The sequence below is a fragment of the Solea senegalensis genome, linkage group LG17 (genome assembly GCF_019176455.1).
Source record: "Solea senegalensis isolate Sse05_10M linkage group LG17, IFAPA_SoseM_1, whole genome shotgun sequence".
NCBI classification, from domain to species: Eukaryota; Metazoa; Chordata; class Actinopteri; order Pleuronectiformes; family Soleidae; genus Solea; species Solea senegalensis.
This window is the reverse complement of record NC_058037.1, coordinates 14121779-14143052: the sequence shown is the minus strand read 5'-3', so window position 1 is coordinate 14143052 and position 21274 is coordinate 14121779. Positions and strand designations below refer to the sequence as shown.

The 21274-nt window shown below is 41.1% G+C and overlaps 1 protein-coding gene across 5 annotated transcripts; it reads left to right on the top strand.

Moving 5' to 3' along the window:
- The first annotated feature begins 609 nt into the window (after positions 1-609).
- Positions 610-19888, top strand: LOC122783733 (2-oxoglutarate dehydrogenase, mitochondrial-like). Of its 5 annotated transcripts, none has more exons than XM_044048539.1 (25): positions 900-1015; positions 1118-1192; positions 1292-1408; positions 1797-2165; positions 3286-3474; positions 3936-4029; positions 9128-9243; positions 9585-9739; positions 9882-10028; positions 10111-10201; positions 11249-11428; positions 11499-11627; positions 12456-12635; positions 12960-13112; positions 13338-13440; positions 14179-14307; positions 14932-15082; positions 15162-15289; positions 16206-16384; positions 16462-16533; positions 16871-16996; positions 17098-17170; positions 17266-17429; positions 18127-18281; positions 19219-19888. In XM_044048539.1, exons 4-25 carry the CDS (start codon positions 1929-1931, stop codon positions 19337-19339), a joined length of 3072 nt encoding a protein of 1023 aa, XP_043904474.1. In that variant the 5' UTR covers positions 900-1015; positions 1118-1192; positions 1292-1408; positions 1797-1928; the 3' UTR covers positions 19340-19888. The 5 variants fall into 5 exon arrangements, with proteins under 5 accessions (XP_043904476.1, XP_043904474.1, XP_043904478.1 ...); XM_044048543.1 differs by having other exon boundaries at positions 900-1192; positions 19219-19377; positions 19458-19888; XM_044048540.1 differs by having other exon boundaries at positions 900-1192; positions 1292-1377.
- The last annotated feature ends 1386 nt before the right edge of the window (positions 19889-21274 follow it).

Below are 21274 nucleotides of genomic sequence, written 5' to 3'. Positions count from 1 at the left end.
AAACTTAGCAGTTAATAATAGTAAAAAGACGTCTTCAAAGGGGCAATTTAAAATAGTTCATCAACAGATTGCGTCCGTTTTGGTCTGTTTTGGCATTTATGGCATTTTTCCATCATGCACTTACAGCACAGCTCAATTCGATGCTACTCGTTTGTTTTTCTTTTTCATCAGTGATGGTACCCGGTGTTTTTTTACTTCCTGCTCTGAGCCGATACTAAAATGCCGACCACTGATTGGTCAGAGAGCATCGTCGCTGGAGGAGTCATGAGCGTGACTTCCTACACAAGAAAGAAACTGAACACTGAGCAACTGCAGATCAGTTAAAACTTCCGCCTCCGCTGAATCACATGATGTTCAGGCGTGTCAGTCATATGTTGAGAGGGAATCGAACAGTCGTAATAATATATAATATGTGTGTTACAGTAACAGTAACACCAGGATTCATACTCTGGGGACCATGAATGTGCATCCCCTGGGGCTTTTTTAGTACCTGCTCTGGTGAGTAAGTACAATGCATGACGTCAGCAGACTGCCGGCTGCTGATTGGCCAGAGTGCCGTCACAGGAAGAGACGTCCAACACAAGGATCAAACTGTACATCAGTTAAAAAAAAAACTTCAAAATCCAACAGGTGAGAAGATGACGTCATACAACTGCTGACTCCTGTCGTTCCTCAAACTGTGACGGCAGCACTTTAACCTTCTCTGACGTTTTCGTGTCGTGACGCATCAGCACAGAGAGCGATAAGCGCGCGGCACCTCAGCGCGAGAGTGGAGGGCGCGCGACAGGACGGGAGGGTGTTGAGGAGGAAGGAGTCGCACTTTCACTCCTGTGTGTGGAGAAGGTAAGAAGACCGTGACATGTTCGTCACACAGTTTGTCATTTTACTGCTCAACTTGCTGCTTGTCACGCACGTGACGCTTTCATGTTGTGTGTGTGTGTGTGTGTGTGTGTGAGTCATTACCATAGATGGGCGAACCATGGATGCGGTTCTGGAGTCCCGGGGCCAAACTCCGGTCTTGGACCCTGATTCTCTCAACTATTGTGTCTTTGTGTCTTTGTCTCATTGTTGTTTTAGCAGTGATTTTACAGTCAATTCCCTTCTTTTCTTTGGTCAGTTGTTCACATGGACTGTGGTGATCTAGCACAGTGGTGACTAGGACATGTCAACGCACCATTCTCACGCCTTTAATGTAAATAAAAAGTCCACAACGTCTCTCCTTTAAACATGGGAGCTTCTCTATCACAGTTTTGTTCATATGACATTGTCTGTGTTACCTGTTTGAATCCAGGCAGGAAAACATAACATGGACCTGGTCTGAGGGCAACCAGTCACCCAGTCCTTCTTCTCATACCAGCTCCTGGAGAAAGAACCAGTGTACTTCTTGCTTCTTGATGACGTTTGGCTGGTCGGGTCCGACTTCTATAAGCCGAAGCTTTTCTTCTTATTTTGCAGCAAGAGAGAAAAGTGTTTGTGCTTCTTTTTTCATGATGAAACTAACAATTAAACGCTGGTAAAGTTAACACAACTTAGACAGAAGCGAGCGGAGGCATCAGGCCGTGTCCACTCGGTCATGGGAGGTGTTTGATCCACACAGAAACAGCATTTTTAGAGCCCTGAAAGTGGAAAAATCTCAAAACATCATCCATGCGTTTTTGTGTAGACAAACAATGAGAGACACACCCAGACGGAACATTCGGGACATTATGGAACACATGCTTCTTTTTTAGTGTTTACAATGAAATAAACATAGCCTTGAGGATACTGAATATTTCTGTTTGATGTGTGTTAAACAGGATCCAGTGGAGTGTTCAGAGAAGCCGAGCTTCAGGATCAGGACTTTTGGAGAAACCAGTTGAGTTGAGGGACTCCTGAAGGACTTCTTGTAGGAAGACGGTGAGGAGAGGCGCTGTGGCTAAACGGCGGCCATGCACCGCTTAAGGACTACAGTAGCAAGGCTGCGGCCTTTAGCGGCGACACAGACAGTCCAGAATGTCCCGCAGGTCGGATCATCATCTGCGCTCCGTGGCAGTTTAAGGACATTTCAGCTTGTGCGGCGTCACAACACATCTGTGACGGCCGAGCCTTTTCTCAATGGCACCAGCTCTAACTATGTGGAGGAGATGTACAACACGTGGCTGGAGGATCCCAACAATGTGCACAAGGTAGTTGTCTGTGTTTGTGTCGCCTGAGTTATCAGTGGTAACAGATACCTGTGCAAAATGTAGTTGTGCAAAGTTTGCACAAATACACGTTTGTGTCCCGCCATGGGAAAACCAGGAACAAGTGTCCTGAGGGACATTTTGAGAGACATTCTGAAAGTGTCATTTCTAAGCTTTTATTTTAAGATGTGGCCACTTGAATGTAGCACAAAATGACCGACGATCGACACATGCTCACCTGGACAATTAAATAGAGAGTGGAAATGTTGATTTCACGTTGCCTATTTTAATAAACATCATAAAGTGCGCTGCACAAACGAAGACGACGTCTCATCCAGTCTAGATCCTGCACTCTGGTGGACACTTACCGAGCGCAGGTTGAAAAACCAGAGACTGCCTCTGCATCCCTGACACGTCCGTGCCAGCAGACACTCTGCACTCGCCTTCCTCCCAAACACAGTTACTGGAATCCTAAAACCGTGGGTTTATATATATGTCTATATCTAATATTTATATTTATCTCTGCTCTCCGTGATGTTGTCTATGTACAGAGCCTGGAGATAATGTACTTATATACAAATAAAATGGAATTTAATTTTCTGAAACAGATGTTGCTAATTCAGTTAGTAATCTATCAGTAACTAACACCCTGCACTGGTGGATGAATGACGGTGCTGTGGTTACACAGCAGCTGTCAGCTGTCAGTCATGATATTTTACCCAGTAACCACCTACGTCTTAATATTGCTGTATAATTGAGTCCCTGATTCCTAAATGTTACAAAGTAAAATGATGTTTTCATGAATATTAGCATCAGAAATGAGACCTGAAACAATGAGCTCAGTGATTCATTAACTACAGTGATTTTCATGATTGATTGATTTTTTTCATGTAAAAATATATTATTATTCTAAATAATATTTCTGGTTCACTACAACAAGACCAAGATATTTGGTGATGACGTCTTGAATCCTGGGAAACTCATCAGAATCCTTTTTCCCGACTGTTTGCTTGTGTTGACCCAGGATGACTTTGCCAGGCGCTCTAAGCAAATGCTGAGAAACTCACGATAACATGACGAGTGATTTGTCTTCCTTCTTCTCCTCCTCTCTTTCTCCATGTAGTCCTGGGATGTATTTTTCCGCAACGTTAATGCAGGCGTTCCTCCCGGTGGAGCCTACCAGAGCCCTCCCCCCCTCAGTGGACCTTCTCAGGGACTGACCGGGGTCCAGCATCAGGTGGGGGCTGGACAAAATCTGGAGAAACTGGTGAAGGATCATCTCGCAGTACAGTCACTCATACGAGCATATCAGGTAAATCACAAACATGCTCTGACGGTGACTTTCACGTACAATAACACGTTATTATCACCAGATGATTCTACAGTTAAACTTAATAACATTAGCAAAAACAACTTACACTGTGTTCCATTAACATCGGAACTTGGAAGTTGGAACTGTGAGTGACATCACTCCCAAGTTCACTCACCGCGCTACTGTTGAGAAGTGGCAGAGGCAAATGTCTCCAACTGATAACAATGTGCTAACATGGTGTGATGCACACAAACACCGCGTCTACTGTACAACGGATTTACTGTCAAACAATAACACACACACGTTTGTATTAAACGAGGTCACTTCTCATGTGTTCTTCTCAAGTGATGTTCTCCTCAGTTTGGTCCTGCAGTGTGGAACATTGTGCTAACATGTATACATGCTATATAACACATGTTAGGAAGCCTTACAGTCTTTGCCCTCTCCTGGTGTCTGTGTAGGTCCGAGGGCATCACATAGCCAAGTTGGACCCGCTGGAAATCAGCTGTGTGGACTTTGACGACGCTCCGTGTACCATTGGTCTGCAGAACGTCGGTGAGAAATACAGACGCTTTCATTGTAAACAAACATTCCAAGACTAGTGAGAGTGTGCGCGTGGTTTGGGTTCTGAAAACATCACAACAGGTAAGTGAAGAGCACGAATGTCCACGTTCTTCACCGAATAATTCTCAATATGTTCTTTTGTTGCTGATTAAGGACCGCGAACAATACTGAAATAAATCAGTATAAAAGATTGTGTAGATGATATTAGCAAGTGTCCACATATTCACTATTACCTTATAGATGAAGCGAGAAAGTCTTACAAGGAACGCACACCATGTTTGGGTCCTTGGATTCCTTGAAAGTTTGTGGATTTGGGAAAAAAAAATCAAGGCTCTTGAAAATTTTTTAAATTGCCCTAAAAAGACATAAAAAGTTGTCTTTACTCGCAGTGTTGTGGACACTGTGTACGCTGTTTCTCACCATCGTTGACGTGAGATGCAGAACAATGAGCGAGTAACGTCTGTTTCACCAAAGAAAAGGACAAAGACTGACTTTGACCACGATCCCGAGGACGATCACTTGTCCACATGCAGAGCTCTGCAAATCAATAACAGGGGCAGCGCGGCTTAAGCTGCGTAAGCACATTCGGTGCCTGAATTTGAGGGAAGTGATCCTGGAAAGTCCTTGAAAGGTCATTGAATTGGATGTTGCTCATTGTAAGATTGTTGTTTCCTGATCAGTCCACACATCCCTCCTCCTGTCCAGTACGGGGAAAAGTCTAAACCACATCTATTATGTGCTGAAACTAGATATAGATGTAGATATTGTTGTTGTGTTTTGCTGATATCAATGCCGATATATCTACTCATCATTTAGTCTCTTCTGTAGTAAAATTAAATCATATTTTTTATATTCGTGTCACAGAAATGTAGATTTGAATTTAATAATAGTTTATAATAGTTTAAATAATCATATATTTTAAAGCCAATCTCAACCGATACTGATATGGTGCCGATAATATTGTGCATCCCTAGTTTGTACTCACCTTTCATCAATTTATCAACGTTTCCACTTTAATAGTTTTATTTAATAGTCCCTTTTTTTAATTTCTGTTTCCATTCAAATGTTTTACATGCAAATTGAAAATGCTCATAAAAAACAGGCTTGCCTTTATTTCCTTAGTCTGTGTGACACACCCATCAATTCACATCTCCTTATCTACAGTGATCTTCCTGCTTTTTGGACTGTAAATGGATGCTCATAAAAACAATTTCAAAACATCACATTACACAAAATAACTGTTAGTTACCGATGCTGATGTTACGACCTTGAGTGTATCGGACCGATAAAGTAATCAGCTGTTTTTCAAAAGTGTAACTCTCTAATGCCACTGAGATGAATGAAGCGCTTTTTTAAATGAATGTTTATTCTGTGATCGTCAGTGCTCACATGTTTCTGTGCAGAGAAGATAAGAATGTGCTTAGAAATAATGTGTGTTTGACTTTGAAGAGGAACTCCTTTATTCATTTATTACATATTACATTAACAGACACACAGACTCATCACCACAGCACAAAACACATGGTAAAATATGTGTGTGTGTGTGTGTGTGTGTGTGTGTGTGTGTGTGTGTGTGTGTGTGCCTGCAGAAAGAAAAGGCCGGGCCTCAGTGTTTAAAAGCAGCTGATTGTTAGGAGGACATGGAATAGGGCCGGGGGGGGGTCCAAACATGAGACAATTCCTTATAATCTAAACTATTCAGAATTTAGTAAATGTATTGATTAAAAGAAAAAGCAACAAAACTGTTGCTCGTGTCTTAAATCGTCTTCATTCAGAGACAAAAATAAGACATTTGTGAGCTCCCCTGTGACTGATAATGTGGACGTTGTCTTCAATCGCCGTCTTGTTACTCTTTTAAGACAAAAATGTGTGTGGGATGCAGAAAATAAAATGTCAGTTATTTTCTGGTCTTTTACTCTCGATCCATCACAAAAGCAAAATAAAGGACATGTGTCATTTGTGAAGAAAAAGCAAATAATTTTAAAAGCATTTACAAAATCCACCCTGCTGATGCTGACAGACCAGTTCTCTGCTCACAGGCTGACAGTTGCTGACCACTGGAATAGAGTGTTTCTAGTGTTTCTAGTGTTTCTAGTGTTAATCCATTGTCCAGTGTTATTGTTCAGTTTCAGTGCTTTGTCTCGCTGCTGATGCTGATGCTGATGCTCACAGAGGTCAGCCTGAAAGAACACGTGAAAAGCTCTGTGTGATGTACCTGACACACAGTCTGTGTGTGTGTGTGTGTGTGTGTGTGTGTGTGTAGAGCTGCAACTAACAATTAATTTCATAATCCAATAATCTGTTGATTATTTTCTCGATTCATCGTTTGGTCCATAAAATATCAGAACACCTTAAAAACATGTTGATCGGTGTTCGTCAAACCTGGGGTTAATATACATGTACTGTTAATGATTTCTTTGTTATCAGAGCAAAGAAATGAAGAAAATACTCACATTTAAGAAACTTAAACAGTCAGAAATCTTTTTAATCATGAAAAAAACTTCAAAACGATGAATCGATTATCAAAATAGTTGTGGATTAATTTAGTTATCGATAAATAATCGATGAATTGTTTGTATGTTGTGTGTTTGTATGGAGTTTGCATGTTCTCTCTGTGTGTGTGTGTGCGTGTGTGTGCGTGTGTGTGTGTGTGTGTGTGTGTGTGTGTGTGTGTGTGTGTGTGTGTGTGTGTGTGTGGGTGGGTTTCCTCCCACGGTCCAAAAACATGCAGATTTATATACATAATCTATTTGACTGTATATGGTTTTATGATATAAGTACGTGACTCTGTGATGGATGACTGACACAGGAGCTGCTTCCTCATAAATGACGTAGGGAAACTTCACTGAAGACTTTCACACACCAGAGTCACAAACTAGCATGTTTGAAGTGATGGAGGCAGCAGTGAGTGAAACGTTCATGATGATGATGATGATGACGATGATGATGATGATGATGATGATGATGATGATGATGACGATGACATTATTCAGCTTCATTATTCTGTAGAAAGAGGCTGAAATAAAGTCTGTGTTTCACTGGTCACAGCACTGTACTTCATAAGCGCTCTTCAAAAAACAAGTCAGTGAGTTACCAGCTTTCAATCAAGACCTTAACTACATCTTAAAAAGCTGCAAAACTGCATTTGTGTAGCCTGAGGTTCTTGTAAGTGTGTGTGTGTGTGTGTGTGACCTTTGCTCATTGGTCCATGGGGTCACACAGTTCTCCCTCAGGCTTATCTGTTATTGCTGTGATTAGATTGCAGACAGACACGACGGGATCATCAGCGTTGAGATGAGCTAACACACGTGTTCACTCACACTGTCCACATGACACATTGTATCCACACTGTAATCTGTTTGTTTGCTTTGAGCCACGTGTCTTTATCTTTGTCTGCGTCACCTTAAATCCCTGATGTCGACAAAGTCCACTCACAGATGAAGTCTTTTCTTCTCGTCCATCGAGTAATCGGTTGCTCCCTAAAATGTCCGAAAAGTGTTTTGAACAGTGTGACCATGACGTTTGACCCCGACCCCGTGTGGCCCCGCCTTACCTTATGTCAGCTGAATGAATGAATGAATGAATGATCAAGCAACATGATACAACAGTATAAGTCTCAGTCCATGCTTGACACTGCATTCTCTGATTTTGTTGTTGTGAAAGTTGTGCAACGTTCAGTCTAACAAGATTATATTATATGTTATATGTTATCTATTATCTATTATCTATGTCAACATATGGATGAGCTCTAATCTCTGGTGGAGAGAGTGTTTTTATCAGGCCTTTGTTGTTGCGTCTGAGTCGTGTTTGAAGGGTCAGACTGTGAATATATACGTATATATATATGTATATTTACTATATAATCATCGTTGTCTAACTGTTATAATGAAGCACATGATATATTTACAAGCTGCTATCTCAAAGCTCAAAGTTCTTTGTCGTCCTTTTTTCCACGACTTCCCGTCATGAGTCATGGAGTAGTGACAGTACGAGATCAAGATCTTATCACAGCATGCTGAGTGATATGTCTTATAAATAATATCTGTAGTCTATAGTCTGTACAATATACCGATATATAAGATATATGGAGATTTACAGCCGTACACACGTCGTTTTCCTTTGAGATGTTTGATAATACGCTGTAAATAAACTCTAAAACCAATCATGTGCTGTTTCTGACCTGTATTACAAGCTTAAAGGATATTTACGTGTGTTAGAAACGAGGACATTGCCTGTAAATGGTAATTAGTTTGTATTTATATAGCTTCTAGTCTTAAATTCATTTTCTGTACGTAACACAGTGATGTAAATAAACACCCTGCTGAAGTGAACACATGAACACACGTCAGTCTACAATGTTTTAAACGCCCCAAAGTAAAGTTACTGAATCATTTGTTGTAAGAAAATGAGTAGAATTTATTCTTTATCCCATTTAAATCCAAACGATAAAACACACGCCCACATTTAGTTCCTTTGTGTTTATCATTCATTCAACATTCTTCAGTGTGAGAGCTGCGCACTCTTTAATACACGAGGTACAGAAGTAATATTTGTCCTGGCAGATGATCTTAAAAATGTATCGTCAGCCTTTATTCTGAAATCAAAACTGATAATTGACATAATATTGGTTTGGTTTAAAGCTGCAACTAACGATTATTTTCATAATGGATTAACCTGACGATTATTTTCTCGATTAATCGATTAATCGCTTGGTCCATAAAATATCAGAAAACCTTTAAAAATGTTCGTCAAACCTGGAAATGATGATGTTCTCAAATGTCTTGTTTTGTCCACAAATTAAAATGATTCACTTTTAATGATTTCTTTGTTACCAGAGCAAAGAAATAAAGAAAATACTCACATTTAAGAAACTTAAACAATTATGAAACAAATTTCAAAGCGATGAATCGATTATCAAAATAGTTGTCGATTAATTTAGTAATCGATTAATAATCAATTCATCAGTTAATTGTTTCCGCTGTAGTTTGGTTTGTTTCCTCCTGTCTCTCTCTCTCTTCTCCGTGTCTCACCCCCTCACCCCCCCACATTGACCTGGTTCTCATGCCCGTGCTTGTTGGTTTTTGAACAGGTTTTTATGGCCTGGCTGAGTCGGACCTGGACAAAGTGTTCCGTCTTCCCACCACCACCTTCATCGGTGGCAGTGAAAGCACTTTGCCGCTCAGAGAGATTATTCAGCGCCTCGAGGTAAAATACTCCACATTCCTAAAATAACTGTGCGATACGTTTTAAAGCTCCGGTCAGTGACGATGTCTTCTGTGCTCGTCTGATGTTAGCCCCTCCCCTCCTGTCATGAATGTATTTGTTAAGGGGGGCGTGGCATTTAATCATCAACAAAACAAGTGTTACTGTTATACTTTGAACTGTCAGATTTTTTATGATAAAAAGCACAAAAGAAATACTGTCATGTCCTCCAGAGTAGAACTTGATAAGAACTTGATAAAGTTCTTTTGATAAACCAATAAAAATGAATTAAAGTTGTTTAAAAAGTCCCCAATCCACATATTAATTGACTGTTTTTGTGTCAGATGTCGTACTGTCAGCACATCGGAGTGGAGTTCATGTTCATTAATGACTTGGAGCAGTGTCAGTGGATCAGACACAAGTTTGAGACTCCAGGCGTCATGCACTTCAGTCTGGAGGAGAAGAGGACTCTGTTGGCCCGGATGATCCGATCCACCAGGTCTGGTCTTTGCTCCTTCATCAGCACCACATTGTGTTCACAGCAGTACTTCTTAGTAGGAATTAGAGTATGAAAATAGTTTAGTGTTGAATGATTTAGTGAGACCACACACACACACACACACACACACACTGGTTCACAGGTTCGAGGATTTTCTTCAGAGGAAGTTTTCCTCGGAGAAGCGTTTCGGTCTGGAAGGCTGCGAGTCGCTCATACCAGCGCTCAAGACCATCATCGACAAGTCCAGTCAGAGCGGCGTGGAGAGTGTGATCATGGGAATGCCTCACAGGTGAATATCCAGGTCAAATACTATCGTACGTTCACCTCAAATGAAAAAGCGTTCACATCATTCCACTCTGTCGTCTCCTCAGAGGTCGTCTCAACGTGCTGGCCAACGTCATCCGCAAAGACCTCGAACAAATCTTCTGCCAGTTTGAATCGAAGCTGGAGGCTGCGGATGAGGTTTGATGATGATGATGATGATGACGATGGTTCAGAATGTTTTTCTACATATTAGGACTGTCAAAGAACAGATTTATGTGTTTCATTAACACACATGTTAAAAGCCTGATTTGAGTTGGACTAAGATAATGATTCCGTTTTCTTCATGTTATGCAAACTGACTAAAGTCGAGCTCGTCTTAGTCGGACTAATCTACCTGGAAAACGCGATTCATAGTGCCATTACTCCTGCATGTATGAACTGCAGCACGGTTCCTCTCACTGTTCGCTGCATTTGAGGTGATGTGAAGGTCAACAGGAAACAGGAAACGGGTTCAGGACCAGGGTTCATCAAAGGGCGAGGTGTTCAGATAAAATAAAATAAAATTGACATTTATTGTAATTTTGATATTGGATTTATTTATTTTTTATATTTTGAAGGCATTTTAACCTTCTTTTTTGACTGAAGTCTGTTGTTTTTGAGACTTTGAAATAGAAACAAATGTGAAAATAACAGCATCTAAAACGAGTTAAAAACCAGTCAAAGTAAATGCTTCATTGTTACTGATGACAGTATTCACAATATTAACATGTATTTATTTGAAGGGTGTTTTCCATGAATGAATGAATGAATGAATGAAGCCGTCATTGCTGCTCGTAACTGTGTAACAGTTTTCCGATTCCCACATTTGTTCAATTGGCCTTTACATTTTTTTTCCTTGGAATTCATTTGTGGGCCGGATTGGAAGCTGTCGGGGGCCGGATTCAGCTTGCGAGCCGCCAGTTGATGATCCGTGCCATAGACACTCGCTTATAGAGAGATACAGCACTGGCTATGGAGGCGTGGTCAGACGCACACAGGCGTGGTCAGACGCACACAGGCGTGGTCAGACGTACACAGCCAATAAACTGATTTTCTCCTCCAATGGCCCGTCTTAGTCGGACTGTGGCCTTCACTGGATTAAACTGAATGAATGAATGAATGAATGAATGAATAATCATTTCATTCTCCAGGAGTTGTGGTATTTTCCCTGAGTGTCGTCACACTGTCTTCGTTCTCCACTCTCAGGGATCAGGTGATGTGAAATATCACCTGGGGATGTATCACAAGAGGATGAACCACGCGAGCAAGAGGGACATCACAATGTCCCTCATGGCGAACCCGTCTCACCTGGAGGCGGTGGACCCTGTGGTGCAGGGGAAGACCAAAGCTGAGCAGTTCTACTGTGGAGACACCGAGGGCAAGAAGGTACGTCACCTTCAGTTAAGTGTCCATTTATCACACGGTGAAAGCAGTAACCTGATGGATGATCCGGCAGGTGATGTCCATCCTGCTGCACGGAGACGCTGCATTCGCAGGACAGGGTATCGTGTACGAGACCTTCCACCTGTCTGACCTGCCCTCCTACACCACCCATGGCACCATACACGTGGTGGTCAACAACCAGGTACGCACACTAAAACCAGCGGGTGTAGAGTCCTGACGTCACACAGTCACACCGCTACAGACGTACAGTATATACTAGACCCTATGGTTCTCAAACTGGGGCATGTGTACCATCAGTTGTACCCAACCTTCCTCCGGTGACACTGTTGATGTGATTTTGACTGGAGTGCATAGAAAATTAAACAAATAACAAAATAATAAGAAGTAATCAATAGTAACAAGTATTAGTGTCACCTTCTCTCTTGCTCCATCTTAATCTAATCTGGCTACAACATAGTGTGAGGAAGAGGAGGATGATGATGATGACAGATTTGGAGTAAATCTGCCTCTTTTGCCCGGCCTGGATACACCGCTGTGTTTGGGTGGATAGATGTGTAAAGTGTGATGACTTCCTGTCCAAAAAATTGATGGCAGTTTCAGGGATTTTGAATAAAACAACATTATATTACGTTCTTAGAAGACTGAAAAATAAAGTATACAGTTATAGTTATTCCTATAAAAATAGACATTTTTATAACATCTTTTGTTTTAGTACTTGTTTCATGTTTATTATGTGTTGTCTGGTTTGGTTTTATTCGTGTAACTGGTTTGCCAAAATATGGTTGTTGTTTTGTTGCTAGGCAACAGTCAAATTGACCGACAGTTGTTGAATTATTCATGTTAAACAAATGATTCGACTAAAACTGCAAATCATTCATCTTTTGCAGCTTCGAGTTTCCGAGTGTTGTGTACGGACGTCAGGACCAACCTGATGTTTATGTTCTGTGTATAAACTACAACATGGACACACAGATGTTATTGAAAATCACTTTCCTTTGTGTCCACACAGATCGGCTTCACCACAGACCCCAGGATGGCTCGGTCATCGCCGTACCCCACAGACGTAGCTCGGGTCGTGAACGCTCCCATCTTCCACGTCAATGCCGACGACCCGGAGGCCGTGATGTATGTGTGCGGAGTAGCAGCCGAGTGGAGGAACACTTTCCACAAGGATGTTGTGGTAGATCTGGTCAGTATTTCAAAGAGTTTCATGCATTTTATGACATTTTAACCCTTTTTTTAATTGATTTATTATATAGACTGTGGCTGCTGCCATCGTGTGGCCCAAAAGGTTTATTATATTGTTCACAATAAGAAATATTCACTTTATTGTGCATGACCAGTGCACCTGGATCGTTCCATAATATATGCCTTTTAACATTGATGCAGATTACATCTCCACACTTGTCTGATCATTTTATCTAAAAAAAATAGTGTATTAGGTTATTTTTCCACGCGTGTCATGTGTGAGGTCAGGAAATCACTGCCTGAAACTGTGCATCTTCATATTTAGGTGTGTTACAGACGGAACGGCCACAATGAGATGGACGAGCCCATGTTCACTCAGCCACTGATGTACAAGCAGGTCAAGAAGCAGAAGGGAGTCCTGCAGAAGTTTGCTGAGAAACTCATCACTGATGGAGTCGTCACAGCACAAGAATACGAGGTAAATAACAATCAGAATTAGAAATCGGTACTTTTGACCCCAAACATTTGCACACACACCAATTTTTGTTAGTTTTGTTGTTTTTTTTAAGCCCTTGACCCGTGCCGGGATCTTACCCTCCTGTTACAAACCTAATTTCATTCTACTCCTATGTGAGAATGATGTACTTTATTGTCTCATTTGTTGTTCCATTTCCACACTAACAAAGTATCCATCTGTTTTCAGGAGGAAGTGGCGAGGTACGACAAAATCTGCGAGGAGGCGTACGCTCGCTCCAAAGACGAGAAGATCCTTCACATCAAACACTGGCTCGACTCACCGTGGCCTGGTCTGTGTTCAGATCTTGGGATTGTTGTTAGTAATAGTTGTGTTATTAGTAATAGTAGTGTTGTTAGTAATAGTAGTAGTGTTAGTAATAGTTGTGTTATTAGTAATAGTTGTGTTATTAGTAATAGTTGTCTTATTAGTAATAGTAGTGTTGTTAGTAATAGTAGTAGTGTTAGTAATAGTAGTGTTGTTAGTAATAGTAGTAGTGTTAGTAATAATAGTTGTGTTGTCAGTAATAGTATTGTTATTAGTAATAGTTGTGTTATTAGTAATAGTTGTGTTATTAGTAATAGTAGTGTTGTTAGTAATAGTAGTAGTGTTAGTAATAGTTGTGTTATTAGTAATAGTAGTGTGTTAGTAATAGTAGTAGTGTTAGTAATAGTTGTGTTATTAGTAATAGTAGTGTTGTTAGTAATAGTAGTAGTGTTAGTAATAGTTGTGTTATTAGTAATAGTAGTGTTATTAGTAATAGTTGTCTTATTAGTAATAGTATTGTTATTAATAATAGTTGTGTTGTTAGTAATAGTAGTGTTGTTAGTAATTGTTGTGTTGTTAGTAATAGTAGTGTTGTTAGTAATAGTAGTGTTATTAGTAATAGTAGTGTTGTTAGTAATAGTAGTGTTATTAGTAATAGTAGTGTTGTTAGTAATAGTAGTGTTGTTAGTAATAGTAGTGTTATTAGTAAGAGTTGTGCTGGTTCTGCTTGTATAATTCTAATTCTAATGTTTGTGTTGTTCAGGTTTCTTCACTCTGGAGGGTCAACCTAAAAGTATGAGCTGCCCTTCGACCGGCATCAGTGAAGAGGAGCTCAGCCACATCGGAAACATCGCTGCCTCAGTCCCGGTGGAAGATTTCACCATCCATGGAGGCACGTCCTGCTCTGTGCTGTTTTAAACAATACACACTGATGGAGACAATTATTATATTATTACAAGATTAAATGTAGGATATAAAATCTGGCCAAAAATGACCTGATTAGAAACTTGCTAAAGCTATGTTTTTTTTATCCTTAAATTCAAAATATAATGTGATACAATACAATTATGATAAAACATGATGCACTTTATTGTGGCTAAAGCTACACACATCACAGTTTATAATTTAATACATACACTGCAAAAACATCTTCTACCACTTTATCCTTGATGGAGGCGGGAAACACCGTGGACAGCTACACACCCATCAGTGAATTTACATCTGTATTTAACAGCAGTATTTCAGTATTTTCAGTATTCAGACTCGAGTAGTGAACTCACAAACCAGGAGCAACAACAAGGTTAATTTTTTATTTTACTGTCTTGAAAATATTGTTTTCCAGTGTAGCATAAGATGAGGAATAAATTAGAATAAAACATTATAGTGTTACAGCTGCCAATCTTCTAGAACATATTTGATCATGTTTCTTATATTCAGTATTTACTTTATTTACATTATTCTTCAGTGCAGACTCTAAACACAGATTCTCTTCATCACCTGTGTCTTCACTCCTCAGGGTTGACTCGTATCCTGAAGGGCCGCGCTGACATGCTGAGTCAGCGAGTGTGTGACTGGGCTCTCAGCGAGTACATGGCCTTTGGCTCTCTGCTCAAAGACCGGATCCACATACGTCTCAGTGGACAGGATGTGGAGAGGGGCACTTTCAGGTACAACCTCATGTCTGTGCACACTCGGAGAAGGGGAACTCACCAAATGGAGTCTAACGCATTCATTCATCTGTCACAGCCACCGGCACCATGTTCTTCACGACCAGAACGTCGATAAGAGGATCTGCATCCCCATGAACTACATCTCACCTGACCAGGCTCCCTACACTGTCTGCAACAGTTCTCTGTCTGAATATGGAGTACTGGGTAAGTAGCAGGCTCACACTAACTTCTCCTTCTCTGCCCTGTGTCCTCTTCTGTCTTCTGTCACACCAGCTGTCCTCATGTCCTCCTTCATAATACCATGAAGATGGTGTGGTGAAGATGTGAAGAGTAGAAGTAGAGAAAGTGGATGAGTTTTAATATCTGGGGTCAAACAACTGGAGCTGGCTGAGCTGAAGATGCTGAGGTTTTGGTTGGGAGTGACCACGATGTACAGAATTAGAAAATAATTCAAAATTTAGGGTGTGGGCCAACTACATGACGGCCTGAGGGCCAGCATAGCTAACGGCTAACAGGTGTGTGTGTGTGTGTGTGTGTGTGTGTGTGTAAATAACAGAGTTGGCCCTGTGTCAAACCTTTAAACACCTGTGGAGTGTTTTCTGCTCTAATTAGTTTGAAATCTGGTTACACAGGTATTCCAGGAATGTGACTACGTGCTCATCAAGGATCAGTTTATTCTTTATACTCACGTCAGTAACCAGCATGCAGTGGTGGCCCGTCAACCAGGGCGCCGCCCCACCTGTCTGTCTCACACGGAGAAGAAGATAGGAATCACAAAAACATGAACGTTTAAAGAAACGAGCTTTACATCATACAGACCATGTGTACTGTAGTTTAAAGGTGTTTCCTGTAAATCTTTACAATAGACTCTCGTGTTATAAGTGGTACTAGTTTTATTACCAATTTTATTTAATATTTTAGTTTTGAGCAACATTCTGCTGCATATTTTTCTTAAACAAAGAACATTTCAATCACTTTGAGAATATTTGGACTGTGTAGCTGGAAGTTCTCAGTCTTCTTCAGTCGTTGGCTGCAGGCTTATTGGATCACCAAGTACTGGAATTCTCACTGAAGATTGAAATCCAGCTCTGTTTAAACCTGGTTTCTGTTTCTGGTGCAGGTTTTGAACTGGGCTTCGCCATGGCAAGTCCCAACGCTCTCGTCCTGTGGGAGGCCCAGTTTGGAGACTTCAATAACACGGCTCAGTGTATCATTGACCAGTTCATCAGCTCGGGTCAGGCCAAGTGGGTCAGGCACAACGGCATAGTGCTGCTGCTCCCTCACGGCATGGAGGGAATGGTAGGACCCGCTAAACTTGATCTGCAGCATTCTGCCGCGCTCAGGTTCATCATGTCTTTCCTCCGTCCTCCTCTCAGGGTCCAGAGCACTCGTCCGCCCGTCCCGAGAGGTTCCTGCAGATGTGCAATGATGACCCAGATGTTTTCCCTGTGAGTTTGACTCTGAACTGTACATCTGATACAGTATTCTAAATTAGGATGGGCATGAGTATTTATTGATTATTATTTGTTATATATCAGGAAGATACAAAACAAGTGTTTTTATCAATGATTGCACTGAAGTAAAATCTTTTCTACTCCAATGCTGACCTAATTTGTGGTACATCTATCATCACGAGGTGGCAGCAGCAGGTATTCAGTTAGTGGTAGTGTGCTTGCAGAAGTGATGAAACTTACAAGGGTTCCTGAATGCATCTTGAAGCATCTTGAACACACACTGCAGCAGGATCACACCTATATGTGCTTCCATTCTTTGACCGTCTTTCAGAAACTGACGGAGGACGTGGCGGTTCGTCAGCTGTACGACTGTAACTGGATCATCGTCAACTGCTCTACGCCTGCAAATTACTTCCATGTTCTGCGCAGACAGATCCTGCTGCCCTTCAGGAAACCTGTGAGTGATCTGTGACACTGACCACACACGTGCTCCTCGTCATCACACGATTCATGTCGCTCAACTTTCCCGGTTCCCTCTCGTTGTCTCTGTACCTCAAGCTCATCGTGTTCACTCCCAAGTCGTTGCTGCGCCACCCAGAGGCCAGGTCCAGCTTCGATGACATGCTGCCAGGTGAGTGCTGACAGCAGGAGATGAAAGACAAAGAAGAAAATGCACAAATAATGCAGCTTTATTCAAATGTTAAATGTATGTTTCACAACCCGCAGGCACCGCCTTCAAACGTGTCATCCCTGATGATGGACCTGTCGCCTCCAGCCCAGAGAAAGTCAGGAGAGTCATCTTCTGCTCCGGAAAGATCTACTACGAGCTGATTCGTGAGCGAAAGAACAGAGGCATGGACGATGCCGTCGCCGTCGTCCGCATCGAACAGGTGAGAGTCACGGCCATCTTAGATTTTAGATATCGTCATATCTCTTCCTGCTTTTAAAGGCTTTTGCATTGATAATTGTCATGTTTATTATATTGAATACGTTTTCACTAAATATTATAAATTAAATATCATGTACCTGTATATTAATCAACATTACATTTAAATAAAGTCACTTCTTTAATTCTAAGACTAATTATTTGTGTTCTAACAGAATTTCACCATATTTATAGTCCATTTCATTTCACATAGTCCATTTCATTTCACATGAGTGTATTTAAAGTGTATTATAGTGTATTATATCCGTCATATATCACATATATCGGGATACAGCAGATAAACTGAGGGTTTAAGACATAATCCAGAGTAATCCAAGTGCTTTAACTGCTTTTATGTTGAAACAGATCCAGACACTTTGTGTTCACCCTCAAATGATCCATTTATTTTTGTCTTTTCTGCGGCTGCTGTTAGAGCAGTCGTCTCATGGGTAACTTCCTGTCTTCACTGCTTCACTCCCTACGACACATTTGCTGAGGGAGACGGAGAATCACATTTACGAGTAAAATAAGTGTTAAAAATTAAAAAAAAAAATAAATAAATAAATAATTCAAACAAGGAAAAAAAATGTAACATGTGACATATTGTTTTATATTATAAAACGTACAGTTTACATTTAGACGTGATTTCCTTTTCCTTCCAGCTCTCTCCTTTCCCCTTCGACCTGGTGAAAGCTGAGACCGAGCGCTTTCTCAAAGCGGATCTCGTCTGGTGTCAGGAAGAGCACAAGAACCAGGGCTATTATGACTACGTCAAGCCCCGCCTCCACACCACCATCCACTCCACGCGCCACCTGTGGTAAGCACCACCTTCATTCTGATGCGTCGGGGGCCGGATTACAGGCCGACTGAGGCCATGGACCCACGGAAACGGACGATACTTTTAGATTCATAGAATGTTGATGCTCGTCTGTTTTTATCTCCTATCTTACGTGAAATTTCCACGTCACATCGTCCTGAATATGTTCTTTACTTGAGAGAATGCAACATCTGATTTGAAGGAATTTCTCTGAATGTCACAAATTATATTTAATTTTAATCTCGTCAAACATCTAATCCCAGACCTCATCCATTCATCCCAACAGAAACTCTTCTTATCTATTAACAGCCTCTTGTGATACCACGGAGGATCTGCTTGATAAATGTGGGTCAGTTTTTGTCAGTTGATGTGTAATTTTCCACGACTCTCTGGCCTAAGCCAGTACCAGGTCTTGAGAGGGAACTGGTCTGTCTGTCTGTGAAAGAAGACCTCCACAGAGACAGGATAGACCAGTTGCTCTTCTGTCCTGACCCACAGAGGTGGATTTTACATCGCTGACATAAAGACAAACGACAGTCTAGTGAGTTTGAGTTTGAGTTTTCTGAATGACTGGAACTACGTTGACTTCCATTATTTTTTTCAGACCTGGCGTTAATTTAATGACATATAAGTTAATCTTCCGGCATCCATGTGAAGGTCCACGTCTTTGATAACGTGGCGTCTGATTTCGACCAGTTCACAGTGAATCCACATCCACAACAGATTTATTAGCACATTTGTGGGACTGAGGATTTAGGGTCGCTGGACATCAATAAAACATCATCCGCATAGAGAAGAAGTTTGAGTTCCTCCTGACCTGCACCTATGTTTTTTATGACATGTTTAAAATGTTGCTCTTGTTCAGTGTTAAAGTTGAGCTGACGTCCGTTGTCATGATGTTTAATGTTGTGATGTTGTGATGTTGCGTGTGCTGCAGGTACGCTGGCCGCGACCCCGCAGCAGCTCCAGCCACCGGGAACAAACACACTCACGTCACAGAGCTGCAGCGTTTACTCGACACGGCGCTGGATCTCGAGGCTTTCTCACGAAACGACTAGTCAGCAAAACTCAGCGCGGACCAGTCCGTCTTCACACGGTAACACGTGCAACCTTTCCAATGACTTTTCAACACTGTTACCGTGTGAAGACTTCATTTGTTTCCATTTTTACCCTCAGGAAAAAAAGTATGAGAAAACCACTGAATGTATTACTTTATACAAAAATCATTTTTAAGACTTTTACCTTAAATCAGAAGAATCAGAAGAACTTCATCCGTCATCAGCCACATCGGCCCGAGTCCGATCCACCAGCATCATCAGCTGCTTCTCGCTCCTTTTTGTTTTTTGGGAACAATTTTAATTCGCTAAAAAAAGACTTGGGAGAGGGGTGGTGGGCGGGATCAAAACTTAACAGAAGACAAGTTCTCACGGAGGACTGGAGTCTTCAGTGAACTCCAGCTGAAGAGAACGTCATCAAACCGGTGACATGTGGTGTCTGATGTTGCTGCGCGGATCTGTAAAACACAACATGACTGAGTGGAGGCGCGGGTCTGCAGTCGTGTGTTGTTGAATAATGATTATTAAACGATGATATTGTGTCTTTGTGAATCCGTTTCCCAGCATCTGTCTGTCTTTGAGTCACATGACTGTTGACGGCTTGATTGACAGGCGTCAGACTTGGCATTGGCAGTTTGTTTGGATAAGAGTTACAAGAGAACCTCTGATGTGACCTCTGATGACCTCGCTGTTTCCTGTCCATAATCATGTTGATGTAGTGTTTCATTACCACAGAGCCGAGTAAACACGTGACTAAAACCTGGTTCTAATAAGGCAGAACTTTAAGTTTAGGGCTAAGATTTGAATTTGAATAAGGTTCAGGATGCTGTGTCCTTTAAAGCTAGGGTTCCCAAACACATTTACCTTCAGACTCGACAGGAACCTCACACACACACACACACACACACACACACACACACACACACACCAGAACAATCAAGTGAACAATTACAAGTGTTTTGTAGGTTTCTGTAGATGGATTCAAAACTGTCCTGGGCTTCTATAAAATCCAAACCAAGCAAACCTGAGATATGACCTTGTTTTCTTTTAGTCTTTGGTACATTTCCGTCTTTCAGACGTGATATTTTAGTTAAGAACGCCACTAACTGACAGTTACTTTTGATACACTGATATATGTATGTATGTATGTATATATATATATATATATATATATATATATATATATATATATATATATATATATATATATATATATATATATATATATATGTAATAACCAACAATATGTATCTTCAATATATATATATATATGTTTTCTGCTGCTGTATATATATACGCGCGCGCATACATATGTATATATGTATATATATACGTCCAACTGCAGAGGTCATTTAGTCTTTTCTGTAGGGAAATGAACTGGCAGCAGATGTTCCCTGAGCAATCCCGGTGTGTTTGCTGATATCCCATAATACATTTTAAAGCCAATACTGATATTGTGCCAATAATAGCCCTAATTTTATCCACAAATAATAAAAAATGATGATCACAAATCAACGACAAGATGTTTCCTTTCACTCAAACATCATCTGAACACACAACCTGCATCAGTGAGCTCACGTTGGTCTCTGGGGACCCGTCCCGGGTGTGACCCCCGCTCTCACCCTGTCTCAGTTGGTATTGTCTCCAGCAGACACATGACCCGCATGTGGAGGGGTGACCTGGTGGGGACTCGAACCAGCAACCCTCTGGTTACAAGTTCTCTTTCCACTCGGCTGTGGGCACGCCCCCTGAAATACCCGCTAAGTTTTGTGACTTATTTTTACTAAAATAGGTAACATTTGAGTTGCTTGTTTGTTTTTTTTTACTTCTTAAATTCTTAAATTGATTTAAATGTTCTTGTTGGAAGAAAAAGCATCTGCCAGTGAATTCTGAAAAGTAGCTTTCAAGTCTGAAATGTGAATTTCTTTTTTACTTCAA

Excerpts from the sequence above, each read along its gene's own strand:
- LOC122783733 (XM_044048541.1), top strand. The coding sequence starts at position 1,929 with ATGCACCGCTTAAGGACTACAGTAGCAAGGCTGCGGCCTTTAGCGGCG. Across the intron at positions 13,113-13,337 it reads TCACAGCACAAGAATACGAG|GAGGAAGTGGCGAGGTACGA; the intron begins GTAAATAACAAT and ends ATCTGTTTTCAG. Across the intron at positions 14,308-14,931 it reads AGATTTCACCATCCATGGAG|GGTTGACTCGTATCCTGAAG; the intron begins GCACGTCCTGCT and ends TTCACTCCTCAG.